Below are 17,507 nucleotides of genomic sequence, written 5' to 3'. Positions count from 1 at the left end.
CAACTTCAAATAGGGAAGAAATTTATTTTTTATTTTCCTCACCATTTGCTTTATAATATCTGGATCAAATCTATTATGTCAGTGTAAATACATTTGAAGTGACATTATTTGTTTGATAATGTTTCCCAGGCACCAGGCAGGTGATCAGTGGAGATATTTTGCGGGCGATAACAAGTGAAGACGGTGATGAAATCACATACTCGCTGGTGAAACCTCCTCGCTTGGGACGTGTAATCAAACCTAACCAGCGTGGACAGTTTGAGGAGATCACCAGATTCACACAAACTGAGGTAAATGTTGTACATTTGTAAATATGTCATAATGTACTAGCAGCGGGAAACAGTAACACATACAGTTGCATTTCTAGAAAAGTTAGCTATAATTTTCTTTTGCTAAATACTTGTAGTATTGGAGTAAATTGTCTTAAAGCAGGCATGACCAACCCTGTTCCTGGCGATCGACCTTCCTGCAGATTTCAGTTGCAACCCATATCAAACACACCTGCCTGTAATTATCAAGTGCTGTTCAGGTCTTAATTAATTGGTTCAGGTGTGTTTGATCAGGATTGGAGCTGAACTTTGCTGGAAGGTCGATCTCCAGGAACAAGGTTGAGCGCCACTGTCTTAAAGGGACAGTTCACCCAAAAAAGAAAATGTTCTCACTATTTAGTCACCCTCAGGTGGTTTCAAACTCTTTCTTCTGTTTAACATTAAGGAAGATCATTTCTAAAAAAAAAAGAAGCTGCAAATGTGTAGCAATTGACTTCCATAATAGGAAAAACAAACATTCTTCAAAATATTTTCAACAAAACAAAACAAAAAAAAAACTCAATCTGGTTTGGTACAAGTCAAGGGTGAGTAAATATTGGCAGAATTTTTATTTGAACTATCCCTATACTGTAATGTGCCATCAAGGCCTCTTCAATTGTAATGTCATTTTTTGCAGCAAGAGAACACTATTGGATGTGGAGATTTTATTAATGACCACCAGAGGGCAGCACTATATTCTCATTAAAGATAGGTTTTATTTGCTGGATTTAAATGAATCTAATCTATTCAGAGTTTAGAAGCTTAAAGGCTGATTTATACTTCTGCATCAAGCACACACGTATGCTCTGGCGCAGCCTGCACGTGGTCGCATAGCCCTCGCCGTGGCTGACACTCAAAAAATGTAACTACTGGTCGCAACAACACGTACCACAAGCTTTGTGATTGGTCGACCTGGTAGGGGTTACAAGCGTGGGCGGTGCTGAGAGCCGTGAGCCTGATGGAGCGATTGTTTACAAGTGTTGAGTCGCATGAAGAAGCTCCAGATGGAAACTTTGGTTTTGTGTTTACCTTATGATTAAAGTTGTGGCATGTCCGCTGGTTCCTGCCTCTGAATGAGCGAGTTTGAACTACTTGTAGCATTTTTTTTTAAAAAAACAACCCTCGTGAAGAAACTCGATATAACCTACTGCCAGCTAGCTTTTCGGAAGTGTTATTGCAGAGCAACACAAACAACACGCAGAAGTATAAATGCATGACTACGTGCAAGGCAGGTGCCGTGGGTCACACCAGTCACTCGACGCAGATGAATAAATCAGCCCTAACACTACATTCCACAATTGCTGTAATTAGCTGCATGAGATGCTTCAGCTTCTGGTCTGTTTTATGGATAGTGTTAAAGGATGTGCTTCCTCTTGTGTGTTCAGTTGGATGCCGGCGCTGTGTATTATGAACATCAAATGCCATCCAAGCCCTTCTGGGTCCTGAAGGATTCTGTTGAGCTGGCCCTCAAATCACCTCCAGCAACAGAGCTGCACCACAGCCTGCCGGTCACTGTCTCATACTACGCAGCCAATCGAAATGTGTCATCCCAGCTCTGGAAGAACAAAGGTAGCTGCCATTTTAGTGTTGTTTTCGTGAGTTTGGGTTCGATGCATGGGGCTCTTTGTCATTTGATACAAAAGTGAACATAAGACTGATATTAAGGGCTAATGTGATGGGAATACAATTAGGGTGCAATACAGGCAGCATTAAAAAATGCATTAGTATCATGAGTCAGTGTGGTTAGAGTTTCCTTATTTCAGTCCAGCTGTAATTAGTGATCAAGTGAGAAAGCTTATTAAGGTATTTAGAATTGCTAAAACATAACAAGTAAATGAGTTTGATCGTTAGTTAAACTGTAAATGGTAGTGGCCCGATTGGGCTGCAATTACGGAATCTTGTATGGTATTCTCTAGGCCAGCGGGTTGACTCTTAAAAGTTGTTTGATTGTTTTCTTTGGTGTATTACAGGTGTATCTGTGGTGCAGGGTCAGTCTAAAGTGATCGACAGCTCTGTTTTGGATGCCTCCAATCTGCTTGCTAGCTTGCCTGAGCAAAAGCGGGCAGGACAAGACATTGTCTACGAAGTACGCCGGTTCCCAGTTCATGGACGACTGTCTCTTGGAGGGTCAGATCTGCCACGTGATGCTCCCCGTTTTATTCAGGAAGATGTGGCACGTGGGGATCTGGAGTACCATCACGATGACTCCGGAGCATCTTCGGATAGCTTCTCTTTCCGTGTCCATCTGAACCCCAGTGGTCGCACCCCGCAAGTCCAGCCTGGTGCCGTGGTTTTAGAGGAGATCTTTTTGATCTCCCTCAGACGACGAGACTCAAACCCGCCAGAGCTCGCAAGCTTGGACCTGCTTCTGGAAGCACTGCAGGGCTCTACGACCATCATTTCCAAAAACTACCTCAACACAGTCGACCAAGACAGCACGCCAGACGAAGTCCAATTCACCATCTCCAAGAGTCCTGCTAATGGATATCTCATCTACACAGACACAGGAGACAGAATCAACAAGTTCAGCCAGGAAGATATCAACTCTGGGCGGGTGGCTTTTGTCAGTGATGGAAGCCTGTCTGATGGTTTCATGGAGTTTACAGTGTCAGATGGGAAACACCAAACAGACCCTCACACGCTGCATATTGGAATCCTTGCCAAATCCCTAATACTGAAGAAAGCTCCAGAGATCCAGGTAAAACAGGGTGATGATGAGACACTAATCACTGAGGACATGTTGAACGCTTCTACTGGAGGTCCCGTTGAGGAGGAGGTACTCTATAAAATAACCAACGTCCCAAAATATGCTGCTGTAATGGTAGACAGACAGCCAACCTCAGCTTTCACACAGAAGCAAATCAAGCAGGGAAGAGTAAGTGTCCGATTTGTGAAGTCCACCTCCCCAAGAGACAGCGTGGCCTTTGTTGCTCGAAGCAGGGCAGCGAATGTATCCTCAGTCCTCAACATTACTGTGAAACCACTGGCAAAGGTGGCACAAAATCCCCTGCTACCCAGAGGTGCTACTGTGCTTGTAGACAGAAAGTTGTTGGATGCTTCTCCTCTGGCCAACAAAACCAGAACATCTCCAACCTTCAGCATGATTCAACAACCTCAAGGAGCTCGGTTTGTCAAGAGGGGTGGGCTAGATGACGGACAACCAGTGAGCTCTTTCACTCAGCAGGATCTGGATGCAGGCCGGGTAGCTTTGGAGATCTTAAACACAACCGGGGGCCAAAACGGTGGAGGTCAAAATCAAGATGAAGCACGGTTTCTCCTAAAGGCGCATGGCGTACCTCCTGCAGAATGTGTCTTGCCCTTCCACGTGGTTCCTTATGATCCTTCCAAAGTTTATGGAGCCACATTGCTCAAGGTGCCACCGGTGTCGGTTTCTGACAGCAATGAAGCAGGTCAACCTGAGCCCCGGTGGAGGGGAGATGGTGACAAGACTTCAGGCAGCACTTCAGCAACTCCTGTGGTGTCTAGAAGGAATACTCTGTGGGCTATCCTTATTCCTATCCTTGTCATCCTCCTACTTGTGCTCCTGGCTGGACTGCTGGCATATTACCTGGTCCGACGCAACAAAACAGGCAAACACAATGTCCAGACAGTGGCAGCAAAGCCGAAGAATGGGGAAATGAGTCAGGAAACTTTCAGGAAAACGGATCCTGCAAACAACATCCCAATGTCAAACATCGACTCCAAAGGGGCGGATCCTGAGTTAATACAGCACTGTCGGACAACAAACCCAGCACTAAAAAAGAACCAGTACTGGGTTTGAAATTGGGAGGTGACCGGACACTTGTGTGTTTCAAGGCCTTGAATCATTCCAGTCAGTGTTATACAGTTTTTGCCATTACTGATGCTTATGAATTAAAGATCAGCACAAATTTGAGTGTAAGGTTTCTTAGATGGCACAACCAGATCTATCTTTGTAGTCACATGGTCATTTCTGAGCTGAGGTGGAAGCAACTTTTAAGGTACTTTTGGACAAAAACATAACATGATATGTTTGAACAATCCCTTGTATGTATGTTTAGGTAGTAAATGGTTTAAGATCTTATTTTTCAGTGTTTTGTAAGGTTATGTTTTGTGTTTGTGTCGCTTTTAAACACCAATCAGTATATTTTTTCCAGCAGCGCTTTTTCTTTTGCTATACATTGTGTGATTTGCAATTGTGCTAACAATTTGTTGCCATTGTTATCACTTGTTTCAAGGAAGATTTTCTGTACAAAGCAAGTTAAGCTCTATAGACAGCATTTGTTATACAGTATTGATTACCTGGGAAAAAACAAACAGCACTAAGTCTATGGGGTAAGTCATTGCACTGGGATAAATATTAAAATACCTTTGCACTGGGTAGTTATAGGAACTTCTTCTCTGGGGCTGTTGTCCTGGTTGCATTCCCACCATGAGGGCTATCAAACTCAATTCCTGGAGTGCCGCAGCCCTGCACAGTTTAGTTCCAACCCTGCTTTAACACACTCACCTGGAGGTTTAAAACAAGCCTAAAGGACTCAATTAGTTTGATCAGGTGTCTTTAATTAAGAGTTAAAGCTAAACTATGCAAAGCTGTGGCACTCCAGGAGTTTGAAACCTGTGAGCTAGACCCATATATAGGGGCTTTAGCACTGGGTAGTCATATGAACTCAGTTATAGGAACTACACACCAGGCCACTTCCCTGAGAACAAAATTTTCCCACTGGCCGTTTTACGGTTGCATTCCTATCTTCCCTAGACAAGCAACCAACTAAGCCCATCTAAAGGTGCTTTCAACTGGGTGGTTATAGGAACTAGTCACCAGGCCACTTCCTGAGAACAAACATTTTCCCACTGGCCATTTCCACTTGTATTCACATCTTCACTTTAAAAAAAAACCAAGCAAGCATATCTATAGGGACTTTCAACTGGCTAGATATAGGAACTCAGTTTTAGGAACTACCAACCAGGCCACTTCCTTTTTTCGTTTTAACATTTTTTTCCCACTGGTCATTTGTCAGTTGGATTCCCATCTTCCCTAAACACAAAACCAACCAAGCCTATATATAGGTGCATTCAGCTTGGTAGTTATAGGAACTAAGTTATAGGAACTGCCCTCCAGGCCACTTCCTGAGAACAAAGTTTTTCTCACTGACCATTTTCCAGTTCTATTCACATCTTCACTTTAAAAACAACCAACCAAGCCTATCTATAGGGGCTTTCAACCGGGTAGTTATATGAACTACCCACCAGGCTACTTTTTTTAGGGAACAACATTTTTCCCACTGGCCATTTCAAAGTTGTATGCACATCTTCACTTTAAAAACAACAAACCAGGCCCATCTGTAGGAGCTTTCAACTGGATAGTTATAGGAACTACCCAAAAGGCTACTTTTTTAGGAAACAACATTTTCCCAGCTGGGCATTTTCCAGTTTTATTCACATCTTCAATTTAAAAACAACAAACCAGGCCCATCCATAGGAGCTTTCAACTGGATAGCTATAGGAATTACCTGCTAGGCCATTTTTTTAGGGAACAACATTTTTCCCACGAGCCATTTTCCAGTTGTGTTCACATCTTCACTTTAAAAACATCCAACCAAGCCCATCTATAGGGGCTTTCAACTGGGTAGTTATAGGAACTACCTACCGGGCTACTTTTTTAGAGAACAAAATTTTTCCCACGAGCCATTTTCCAGTTGGATTCCCATCTTCCTTAGACATGAAACCAAACAAACCTATCTATAGTTGCATTCAGCTTGGTGGTTATAAGAACTAAGTTATAGGAACTACCCTTCAGGCCACTTCCTGAGAACAAAGTTTTTCCTACTGGCCATTTTCCAATTGTATTTCCATCTTCCCTTAAAAAAACAACCAACCAGGCCCATCTATTTGGGCTTTCATCAGGATAGTTATAGGAACTAGGCCACAAGGCCGTTTTCTGACAACCAGAGCAGTACATTTCAGATTTGAAACCCTCTGGAATGCATTACCCCATAGACTCCCTTATGCTTATTAGGAACTTATTTTCTGTAGTAATTGACAGCATAGTAGTCATAAAAGCCATAAACTGAAAGTATGATTTTTATTTTATTATTATTATTATTAGTGCATATGATGTAAGCTATATAGTTTTGGGGCACTAAATAGTGGCTCTGCTCCGTTTAAAATCATAGGTAGATTAAAAAAGGTGGAAAATGCAGGCAACTACACTGTTAAAACTACAAGTTAAAACCAACATCATTGGATATGTGGGGTAGTGAGAAGATACCAGTGTTTTTTCTTTAGGTCAGGGGAGTTCAAACTCGGTCCTGGAGGGCCGATGTCCTGCAGAGTTTAGCTCCAACTTGCCCCAACACACCTGCACAGATGTTTCTAGGAAGCCCAGTAGGAGCTTGATAATCTAGACCAGGTGTGTCTGATGGGGTTGGAACTAAACTTTGCAGGACACCAGCCCTCCAGGACCGAGTTTGGACACCCCTGCTTTGGGAGTCTTATTCTTTGACTTCAGAAACCACAACTCTTTGCTGACCTCTAGTGGTAAGGCAGAGTATCACAACACAGTCATTGTGAATGGAGAACAGTTTAAGACACCAGCACATGTGAATTTGCGCAAGATCTGACAGCTTAAGGAAATTTTAAGCATACTCTGCCTTAGTTTTGTTAGATTTTTTGGTATTAGCACCTCGTGCCTGTTTGGAAATATAATAATTTCACAGTCAAACCTCTCACTTTTGACATATGAAAGGGCTGTGAAATTGCGTGTAAATGAGAATTCATGTTTACTAATCATCATACAAGTGTGCTAAAGTAAACCAAGCAGCCTTACCAGGTGCTTTTAGTTATTTTTTTATAAATCTATCTTTTTTACTTCTGTCGTGTTCGATTTTGTCCGTCAAATGCTTTCATCCACTGCACTGATTACAGGCACTGAAGAACTGTAAAGTTTTTCCTTTAGAACTGCAGCCACGGACAGGACGTGAGTCAGCGGGGGCTGTATTCAGGCCGCGTTCCGATTGGCTGCAGGGAAGATGTGAGGTCATTAATCCTCAGGCTGCGGCGACTATTTTTCCAGAGCCCATGTGAGCACAGTTTAAAACATTTCGTTTAAGGTTTAATTCAAGGAAAACATGTCAAGTTGTCGCATGGATGGATGAAAGCATGTCTGAGCATTCACGTTTATGTCTAGGGTTTACAAAAACCTCTGCCTTTTGAGAAGAATAAAGCATTTCTGCAGAAGGAAAGCGAGTTGAGCTGACTGAAATAAGTTGGAAATACTATACAGTTAAAGAATTATTAGCCCCCCTTTGATTTTTTAGATTTTTAAAATATTTTCCAAATGATGTTTAACAAAGCAAGGAAATTTTCACAGTGTGTCTGATAATATTTTTTCTTCTGCTGAAAGTCTTATTTGTTTTATTTTGGCTTTATAAATGCAGTTTTTAAAATTTTTTAATCACAATTTTAAGGTCAAAATTAGTAGCCTTGTCAAGCTATATATTTTTTTCGATAGATGTTTGATTATGTTTAGAAATGTGTTGGAAAAATCTGCTCTCCGTTAAACAGAAATTGGGGGGAAAAACGGGGTGGGGGGGGGGGTCTAATAATTCTGACTTCAACTGTATGTCATTATAAACCACTATGACTTTCTTCCTTCATCGTCACTATAACTTGATATTCTTTTATGGTACTTTTCAAATATGCATTTTTTTTAAAAAGCAGCCTGAACATTTTTCTAAATATCTTATTTTGTGTTCCACGGAGGATAGAAAGTCATACAGGTTTGGAATAAATAGAGGTTTCAATATTTTATATGTTTACAGAAAGAATGCCCACTTGTTCTCTCTAGACTGCAGTAAATCTCGTATAATTGGATGTGTTAATCAGTTGTTGTTTCCTTTTTGACAATACCGACGTTCCTTATAATCATGGACCAATCCTGCTCATCATTCCAGAGTTTAGTTTTAGAGATCGATTCCCACAGTACTGCATATTGAATTTATTTCATTGTAGATCTGATTTTTCCCTTTATTAATATTAACTGCATATATCCTGCGGTTCGATATCTCATCTGAAACCTCTCAGGATGTTTGTGTTTGTGTTTCTGCAGGGCAGAATTGAGATCACATGAAAACTCAGGACATCAATGGTGTTTGTTCTCCGGGTATTTATACCAATATATCAACCTTAAACCTGAAAACCATGTACAAATCCCCGCAGTTATCTTCTTCTTTTTTTTTTTGTCCTTGGGTCGGTTTGCTTGTAAATATGTTGTGGAATCACATAAACCTGTCATGAGAATCAAAATGCACTTTCCTCCAGCTCTTTGAAGGTTTCATTTGTGGGTGAGAGTGTTCATTTCCAGTGTTAATATTTATTTTTAGCATCTATATTCGGTTTAGGTTTTGCTCTTTTAAATAAAAAGGTTTGTGAACATGCATTTCATTTTGTTCCTATAGAAAATAATAATAAAATGTCATGGTCCCAACAACTTTAAATAAAAAGTAAAAAAAAAAAATGTATTTGATTGTATTTGGTTTTTGTTTCTGGAATTATGCAAATACATCATGAGGTTAAAAAATAGCATTTAGATTTTTTTTTTTTTTTAATATGTAAGTAATTACAATAAATCTAGCATTTATATATAAATATGTTATTCTTATTCTGAAGCGCATATTTGACTTTTTAATTTTATTATTATTATTATTATTATTATTATTATTATTATTATCATTAATTTATTCAATCATTTTTCTTCACTTAGTCTCTTATTTGCTATTATTTTTATTATTATTATTATTACTTATTCATTTTTTGCTTATTCCCTTATTTTTTTATTATTAATATTATTACTATTTATTAATACTATTCATTCATTCATTTTACTTTACCTAGTCCCTTATTATTATAATTTTTTTATTATTATTATTATTATTATTATTATCAATTATTTGTTTTTTGTATTTATTATTATTATTATTATATATTATTATTATTATTATTATTATTATTATGAATTCTTATTATTCATTTTCATTTACCTAGTCTCTTATTTATAATAATTATTATTAGTATTATTATAATTTATTATGTATTATTATGAATTATTATTATTATTATAATTATTATTCATTCATTCATTCATTCATTCATTTTCCTTTACCTAGTCCCTTATTTATTATTAATACTATTTATTATTATTATGATTATTCATTCATTCATTTCCTTCACCTAGTCCCTTATTATTATTATTATTATTATTATTAATTAATATTAATTTATTAATTTTCCTTCACCTAGACCCTTATTTATTATTATTATTATTATTATTATTATTAGTCATTTATTCATTTCCTTCACCTAGACCCTTATTTATTATTATTATTATTATTATTATTATTATTAGTCATTTATTCATTTCCTTCACCTAGACCCTTATTTATTATTTTTTTTATTATTATTATTTATTTTTATTATTATTATTATTAATTTTCTTCATTTAGTCTCTTGTTTATTTTTATTAGTAGTAATAGTAGTATTTCTAAAACTAATTATTAATATTAATTCAAACATATATTTCGAGCCACAGCTGGACCAGTTGGCATTTCTGTGTGGAATTTGCATGTGCTCCCCGTATTGGCGTGGGTTTTTTCCGGGTGCTTCAGTTTCCCCCACAAGTCCAAAAACATGCGCTATAGGTGAACTGGGTAAGTTAAATCGTCCGTAGTGTATGTCTGTGAAGGAGAGTGTGTGGGTGTTTCCAAGTGATGGGTTGCAGCTGGACGAGCATCCACTGCGTAGAGCATATGCTGGATAAGTTGGTGGTTCATTTTGCTGTGGCGACTCCAGATTAACAAAGGGACTAAGCTGAAAAGAAAATGAATGAATGAGTTATTAAAACCACAACAACATATTTTTATAAATTTTAATATTATTATTATTATTATTATTATTATTGTTGTTGTTAATGATACAAATTAATAGGTTTCAGAATTAAAATCCAAACAGAAAATCCTGTCAGGTGCAGCATGTTGAGCTTTATTTTGCAGATTATGATTCATTCATTCATTTTCTTGTCAGCTTAGTCCTTTTATAAATCCGTGGTCGCCACAACGGAATGAACCGCCAACTTATCCAGCAAGCTTTTACGCAGCGGATGCCCTTCCAGCCTGAAATTTCTTAAACTACAACTAATTATTATTGTTAATTAAAACATATATTTAGTTGTGATAGTTATTAAAACAACAACAACATATTGTTATTATTATTATTACTTTTTTATTTATTTATTTAAATGTATATTTAATTGTAGTACTAATTATTATTAAAACAACAACAACACATTATTATTATTATTGTTATTATTGTTGTTATTAATATTATTATTATTATTATTATTTATTTAAATATATATTTAATTGTAAAACTAACTATTATTAAAGCAACAACATATTATTCTTATTATTCTTATTAATGTTATTGTTATTATAATTATGTTATTAAGTAAATACTTCTACAGAGAGAGCTACAGTTCAGTAAAATGCCAGCGAGTCTAAGCATGTTGTGTGTATCACCAGCAGATGGCGCAAGGGTGTCTTTCAGTACTTCACGAGCTCTGATGATCTGCGCTCATTCTTTCCTACCAGCGGCCTTTTCTCTCTCTTCACACTTTCTTGGCTCTTCCTTTGGAATAAGACTCACTGTCAAACCCTCCATAGGCCTGTTTCTTAAGCAGACATTACCCGTGTTCAGCACATTACCTCTGTTACAGATATTGATGGTATACAGCAGACAAAAATATGTTTGTAGTTACCTATTTTTACACAGAGACTTTTATTTTGAAACGTCTCACCATATGGATCGCAGTCAAAACAGCTCAGCTCAACTAGCCAATCAGGGTGCATTTCAAATACAGTAGACACGCCCATATTACATTTTAAAAATAAATTATGTAGTTTATAACGCACAATTTTTATTTTATAACTCACAATTCTGACATTTTATGTGAGATTCCTAACCTTTTTTTTCTTGCTAATACAATTTATATTACGCAATTGTGACTTTATTTCTCGAAATTTCAGGATAGTCAGGATTCTGTCTTTATATCATGCATTATGACTTTATTTCTCAGATTTTTGACTGTATAACTCATAATTGTGACTTTTGATCTCAGAATTCTGACTATTTCTCAGAATAGTGCGTTTATATATCACAATTCTGACTTAATAACTCACAATTTTAAGATTACTTTTAACAATTCTAAGAACTAAATCAGAATTTTAAGTTTGTATTACGAAGTTCTAAGAAATAAGTGGCAATTACTTAATTTTATTTTTTATTCAGTGGTGGGAACTGACTTTCATAAGTTACTTCTTCACACTGAAAGACTTTTGTTTTGAAACGTCTCACCATATGAATCGCAGTAAATCACCTCAGGTCAACCAGCAAATCAGGGCGCGGAGCAAAGATAGTGGACACGCCCACTTGAAGACATAAAACCGTTGGTTTCTCCTCAGAGAAAAAGGTATGTAGTAAATAAATGGTCTGAACGATAAAAATACAAAAATGAATGGGTTTTGCGTGAAATTATACATTCATCTCGTCGTGAAAACAAGCAGGTTTGTTAGAAGCACCTGTTCTTTATTATATAAATGATGTGTTGCATTTTGTCCATGTTGGGCTGATTATAGGTTGTCACAGTGGATAATTATTGTCGTATTTGGCAGAGAGAATCAAGAATGGGAAAAATAGACAGCAAATGCAAAAATATATGAATACCCTCTTTACTAGCACATTCATTATGAACTTGTGTAGTAATGAAATCTCTTTTATGTTCAGATCAAAATGGCGGATGTTTGGGCGTAACGTATCAGCACAAACGGTCAGTGAGGTGTTTATATAATTATTAATTTATGATTAACAAAACAGTTTTTTTTTATTTGTTTTGGTAATTTATTTGTTCAAAAATCGCGTCTTTGGTGACTGATAGGGCTTTTACAATTAAAATATTTGCCTTATGATTAATTGTCAAAGAAATAACTGCAATTATGCTGCCTAATTTGGTTCACTGAGGTATTAGGGCTCCTTTAGAAGTATGATATATGAACAAATACGAACATATATTAGAATTGAATAAACTAAAATTGTACGTAGTACATAAGTATGTGAATGTGAGTGTATGGGTGTTTCCCTATACTGGGATGCGGCTGAAAGGGAATCAGCTGTGTAAAATATATGTTGGAATAGTTGGTGGTTTATTCCACTGTGGCGACCCCTGATGAATAAAGAGACCAAGCCGAAGGAAAATAAATGAATAAGACAACACGGTTTAAACTGTTTTTTGGGGACAACTAAATTGTTTAATGTTGCGCTGTGGCGACCTCTGAAATAGACCCAACTGACGCAGGTAGGTCACGTGATGATGACAAAATGGCGGATGTAGTATGTCCGAGTTCCATTCATACTACAGACATTCATACTGTATAGAACGTACTTTTCTAGCCGCCGAGTAGTACATTTAAATTGAAATGCAGTACCTACTAAGTAGTAGGCAATTTCGGATTCAGCTGATGTGCACAGTTGAGTAGTGTTTATTTCAAAAAGTGATATCGCCACCTAGTGGTCTGGCAAGCAAAAACTGCATTGTTTTTGGCAAAGTTCTACAAAATTGCATGCAAACAACTACATTGAAACCTCTTTTGAAGTCTTTTATTTTATTTTCAGGTCCCCAAAATGCCACTGGGGTGTAAATGGATGGCCGAAATGTTTTCTGTTTAAAAGTAAGTACATTTGTCCCTGGATGCAGGTGCTGTTTACGGCCTTTCACAAATTCAAATGCAGATACTGGAAACAACATTTGCATAGAAATGCAGAAGGGCTTGGTGGTGTGCTGAGTCTTTCAGTCTTGAAGAAAGAAAGGCAGATGTTAAGGGTCAAGAAAATAAAGAACAGGGTCACCAGAGTTCAGCCTTTCTCTCTTGTCAGTGGTCAGAAATGTCAGTGCTTGGTGAGTGTCTGTATTTGTTAGTGCTTGCAAAGAAAACATTTACACTTTTTCCTCTCACAGTTCAGAGAAAAAAAGTCAAAATTGAGTGATTAAAATAATTATTGTAAAATATAATATCTTGCATCTGTGCACTTATATTGGATTTCGTGAAATTCAGACCTTTTTTTAAGAATTCAGAGTCTTTATTATATATATATATATATATATATATATATATATATATATATATATATATATATATATATATATATATATATATATACAGTTGAAGTCAGAATTATTAGCCTCCCTGAATTATTAGCGCCCCTGTTTATTTTTTTCACCAATTTCTGTTTAATGGAGGGAAGATTGTTTCAGCACATTTCTAAGCATAATAGTTTTAATAACTCATCTCTAATAACAGATTTATTTTATCTTTGTCATGATGACAGTAAATAATATTTTACTTGATATTTTTCAAGACACTTCTGTACAGCTTAAAGTGAAATTTAAAGGCTTAACTAGGTTATTAAGGTTATCTAGGCAGGTTAGGGTAATTAGGCAAGTTATGTATAACAATGGTTTGTTCTGTAGACTATTGAAAAAAAATAGCTTAAAGGGGCTAATAATTTTGTCCCAAAAATTTTTTTTAAAAATTAATAACTGGTTTTAATCTAGCTGAAACAAAACAAATAAGACTTTCTCCAGAAGAAAAAATATTATCAGACATACTGTGAAAATTTCCTTCCTCTGTTAAACATCATTTGGGAAATATTTAAAAAAATAAAATAAAATAAAAAGGGGGCTAATAATTCTGACTCAACTGTATATATTTCTTTTTTTTTCTGCTTTATAGACTATTTTGACGGATGTTAACAATAACAATGGTCCTAACGTATTTCTTGTTTTACATTTTTAATTTACAAAGCTTCTGAGAATCTTAAAAGTTTCACATATTGATAAATAATGCTATAACAGCTGTTGTCATGTTGAGATATGATTGAGTTGATTGAGTTACAGTTATTAAAATAGTTTGTCAAAAAGCAGGAAATGTTCATGGGCCAATGGCATCACCACATTGAAATGGTCTATTACTTAGCTTTATTTATTCAAGTTTATATTGTCTCTCACAGTTACAGTTCTAAACTTATTTTTGAAGATTAAAAATTTTATGTCTCAGAAAACGTTTTTCTCATAAATAATGTGACTATTTCTCTGATAATAGGATTTGATGCAGTTCTGACTTTACTACTTACAATTTTTTGTTGTATCTCAAAATTCTGACTTTTTCCTTAGTATCGCAACTTTATTTCTCTTATATGCAAACTTACAGGCTTTATCTTTGTTCTGACTTTATTTCTAAAACTTCAGAATTTATATTGTGCATATCTGCCTCATTTTGAATAACATTTATTTAAAGATTTGCAATGACAAATCAGAGGTATGTCCATGTCTTGTCCATGGACATGGTATGTCCATGTCCATGTCTTCATATACAATAATACAGCCATCTATCATACAATTGTCCATCGGCTAGTAATTCAAGTCTTTTTTGAAAGGTAAAATTAACAACAGCTAAAAGATTGTCTTTCAATATACAGTTGAAGTCAGAATTATTATTTTTTTCCCTAATTTCTGCTTAACGGAGGGAAGATTTTTTCAACACAATTCTAAACATTATAGTTTTAATAACTCATTTCTAATAACTGATTTATTTAACATTGCCCTGATGACAGTAAATAATATTTGACTAGATATTTTTCAAGACACTTCTATACAGCTTAAAGTGACATTTAAAGGCTAAACTGGGTTAATTAGGTTAGGGCAGGTTAGGATAATTAGGCAAGTTATTTTATAATGATGGTTTGTTCTGTAGACTATCGAGAAAAAAATTGCTTAAAGGGGCTAATAATTTGACCATAAAATGTTTTTTAAAACATTTAATTCTCGCCGAAATAAAACAAAGAAGACTTTATTCAGAAGAAAATAATATATAAAATATAAAAATAATATAGAAAATATTATAGAAAATACTGTGAAAATTTCCTTGCTCTGTTAAACATCATTTGGGAAATATTTAAAAAAGAAAATTCAAAGGGGGGCTAATAATTCTGACTTCAACTGTAAATTCTTCAAAAACTTCCATTGAGGATTCCATATGTGCCAGTAATCATTAGATTTCTGACGCAAATCATAAGTCAGTTTTTCTTAGAGTATAAAAATACCAATCTGATTCAACCACATATTGACCGAATAGATGTTAGGAGAGGACCACAGCAAAATAATACATTTTCTTGCAAGATAGGTACAAAGGTTTAACTCCAATTCTAGTCTTTGACTAATATATAGAGCAGTTTTACAATTCAGAAGATAAATAACTGGAGATAGGGCAAAAGATTTACCAATAATCTTGTGAACTAATTTGTGGATTTCCTTCCAGGATGTCTTAATCATGTCACAGTGCCAGGATCCATGCATCACAGTATCAACATTGGATTTGCACTTAAAACAACATTGAGAAAAATTAGGAAATATTTTATTCAGATGAACTAGTGTTCTGTAAAAAAAAGTCAAATTTTGCTCATGGTTTGATATTGTGGCACCTTTGAAAAATATGCCAGAGCAGACCGAAAGCCATTCTTTGCATATCTTTTTTAAGAGCTGCAAGTATTTCTTTCAAGTTTATATTCTTCATACATTCATTTTCTTTTCGAATTAGTCCCTTTAATAATCTGAAGTTGCCACAGCGGAATGAATCGCCGACTTATCCAGCATATGTTTTCCAGCTGCAACCTACCACTGGGAAACATCCATGCACACTCATTCACACACATACACTACAGACAATTTAGCCTTCCCAATTCACCTACAGCGCATGTCTTTGGACTTGTGGAGGAAACCCATGCCAACACGGAAATAACATGCAAACTCCACACAGAAATGCTAACTGACCCAGCCAAGGCTCGAACCAGCGACCTTCTTGCTGTGAGGTGATTGTGCCACAGTGACACAGTTTAAATTCTTTCTCGCAATTCTGACTTTGTCTTTTACATTTTGCAGTTCAGATTTTTAAATCGAAATTGCAACTGAATTTCTCTCAATTGTAACTGTACAAAATACAGATACAAAATGTAAAAAGGACCAAATTACAAGAAAAAAAGTTCCAAATATGTGCGAGGCAGTGGCGCAGTAGGTAGTGCTGTCGCCTTACAGCAAGAAGGTCGCTGGGTCGCTGGTTCGAACCTCGGCTCAGTTGGTGTTTCTGTGTGGAGTTTGCATGTTCTCCCTGCCTTTGTGTGGGTTTCCTCCGGGTGCTCCGGTTTCCCCCAAAGACATGCAATACAGGTGAATTGGGGAGGCTAAATTGTCCGGTGTGTGTGTGTGTGTGTGTGTGTCCCAGAAATGGGTTGCGGCTGGAAGGGCATCCGCTGCGTAAAAAAAACTTGCTGGATAAGTTGGCGGTTCATTCTGCTGTGGTGACCCCGGATTAATAAAGGGACTAGGCTGACAAGAAAATGAATGAAAGTTCCAAATACCTTTTTTATTTATTTTTTATTCTGTATCATAGCATCGTCATCCACTTACCATAGTCAACATTTAAAGAAGATTTCTTCAAAGCCAAATTGTGTATTGAACAATAACTTTTTACTCTAATATACAACATCAGTTTTTATTATTTAAGAATTGTAGAATAAAAATAATTTATATTCATAATTAGGGCATATAAACTATACTTAAGCTGTGGGGTTTGTTTAAATTAATAACAACAACAGTAACAAGATCGTATTTGTAGTAGCGAGCACTACTAATTACCTTCGCAAATTAGCGGCTCATATAAATTCCCTTGACCCATAACATATGTCGATCATATGAAAGTGGTCCTTCTCCTTCTGTTCGTCCCGTCTGGGTGAAATGTGCCTTGCAGTTCTGTTTTTTACATCCTGCATCTGTGTTAACATTTCCAACCCCTAAATTAGCTTTTCCTGCTTTCCAGTCTGCTATTACAACACCCATGTTTCCATCTGAGGTCACTTCTGAATCGGCGAAATCATCTCGCACTCTTGCGTTTTATTGGTCGAAGTGCTTTTGTAATGGACCGGCGTGTTTATGATCTGGTTTGATACGTTAACAGGGATTGAGGAGTTAAAATTAAACGCTCTCTGCATAAAAGCAGCCAGCAGGAAATATTAAGTGGCCTAGTTAGAGTACATGTCTGGGTATGTGATCTGAGGCTT

The 17,507-nt window shown here is 36.3% G+C and overlaps 2 protein-coding genes across 7 annotated transcripts in view; both read left to right on the top strand.

The window, feature by feature from the left end:
- cspg4 (chondroitin sulfate proteoglycan 4) overlaps positions 1-7,995 on the top strand; it is a 130,344-nt gene extending 122,349 nt beyond the window's left edge. For 3 of the 6 annotated variants that reach the window (XM_087311343.1, XM_087311344.1, XM_087311345.1), the window contains 3 exons: positions 130-290; positions 1,694-1,877; positions 2,279-7,995. In XM_087311343.1, coding sequence (XP_087167469.1) covers positions 130-290; positions 1,694-1,877; positions 2,279-4,089 — 2,156 coding nt within the window. In that variant the 3' untranslated portion in view covers positions 4,090-7,995. The remainder of the gene's footprint in view (positions 1-129; positions 291-1,693; positions 1,878-2,278) is intronic. The other 3 variants (XR_015525905.1, XR_015525906.1, XR_015525904.1) reach the window with 2 other exon arrangements.
- A 3,761-nt stretch (positions 7,996-11,756) lies between these two features.
- snupn (snurportin 1) overlaps positions 11,757-17,507 on the top strand; it is a 68,938-nt gene continuing 63,187 nt past the window's right edge. The window contains exons 1-3 of the mRNA XM_087310416.2: positions 11,757-11,811; positions 12,126-12,168; positions 13,011-13,066. The gene's annotated coding sequence lies outside the window, so the exon portion shown is untranslated. The remainder of the gene's footprint in view (positions 11,812-12,125; positions 12,169-13,010; positions 13,067-17,507) is intronic.

Source organism: Danio rerio, chromosome 25 (assembly GCF_052040795.2).
Source record: "Danio rerio strain M-AB ecotype USA chromosome 25, GRCz13ab, whole genome shotgun sequence".
In the NCBI taxonomy this organism is placed as follows: domain Eukaryota; kingdom Metazoa; phylum Chordata; class Actinopteri; order Cypriniformes; family Danionidae; genus Danio; species Danio rerio.
Note: the sequence above shows the minus strand (reverse complement) of the source record. Positions and strands in the feature narration are given on the sequence as shown.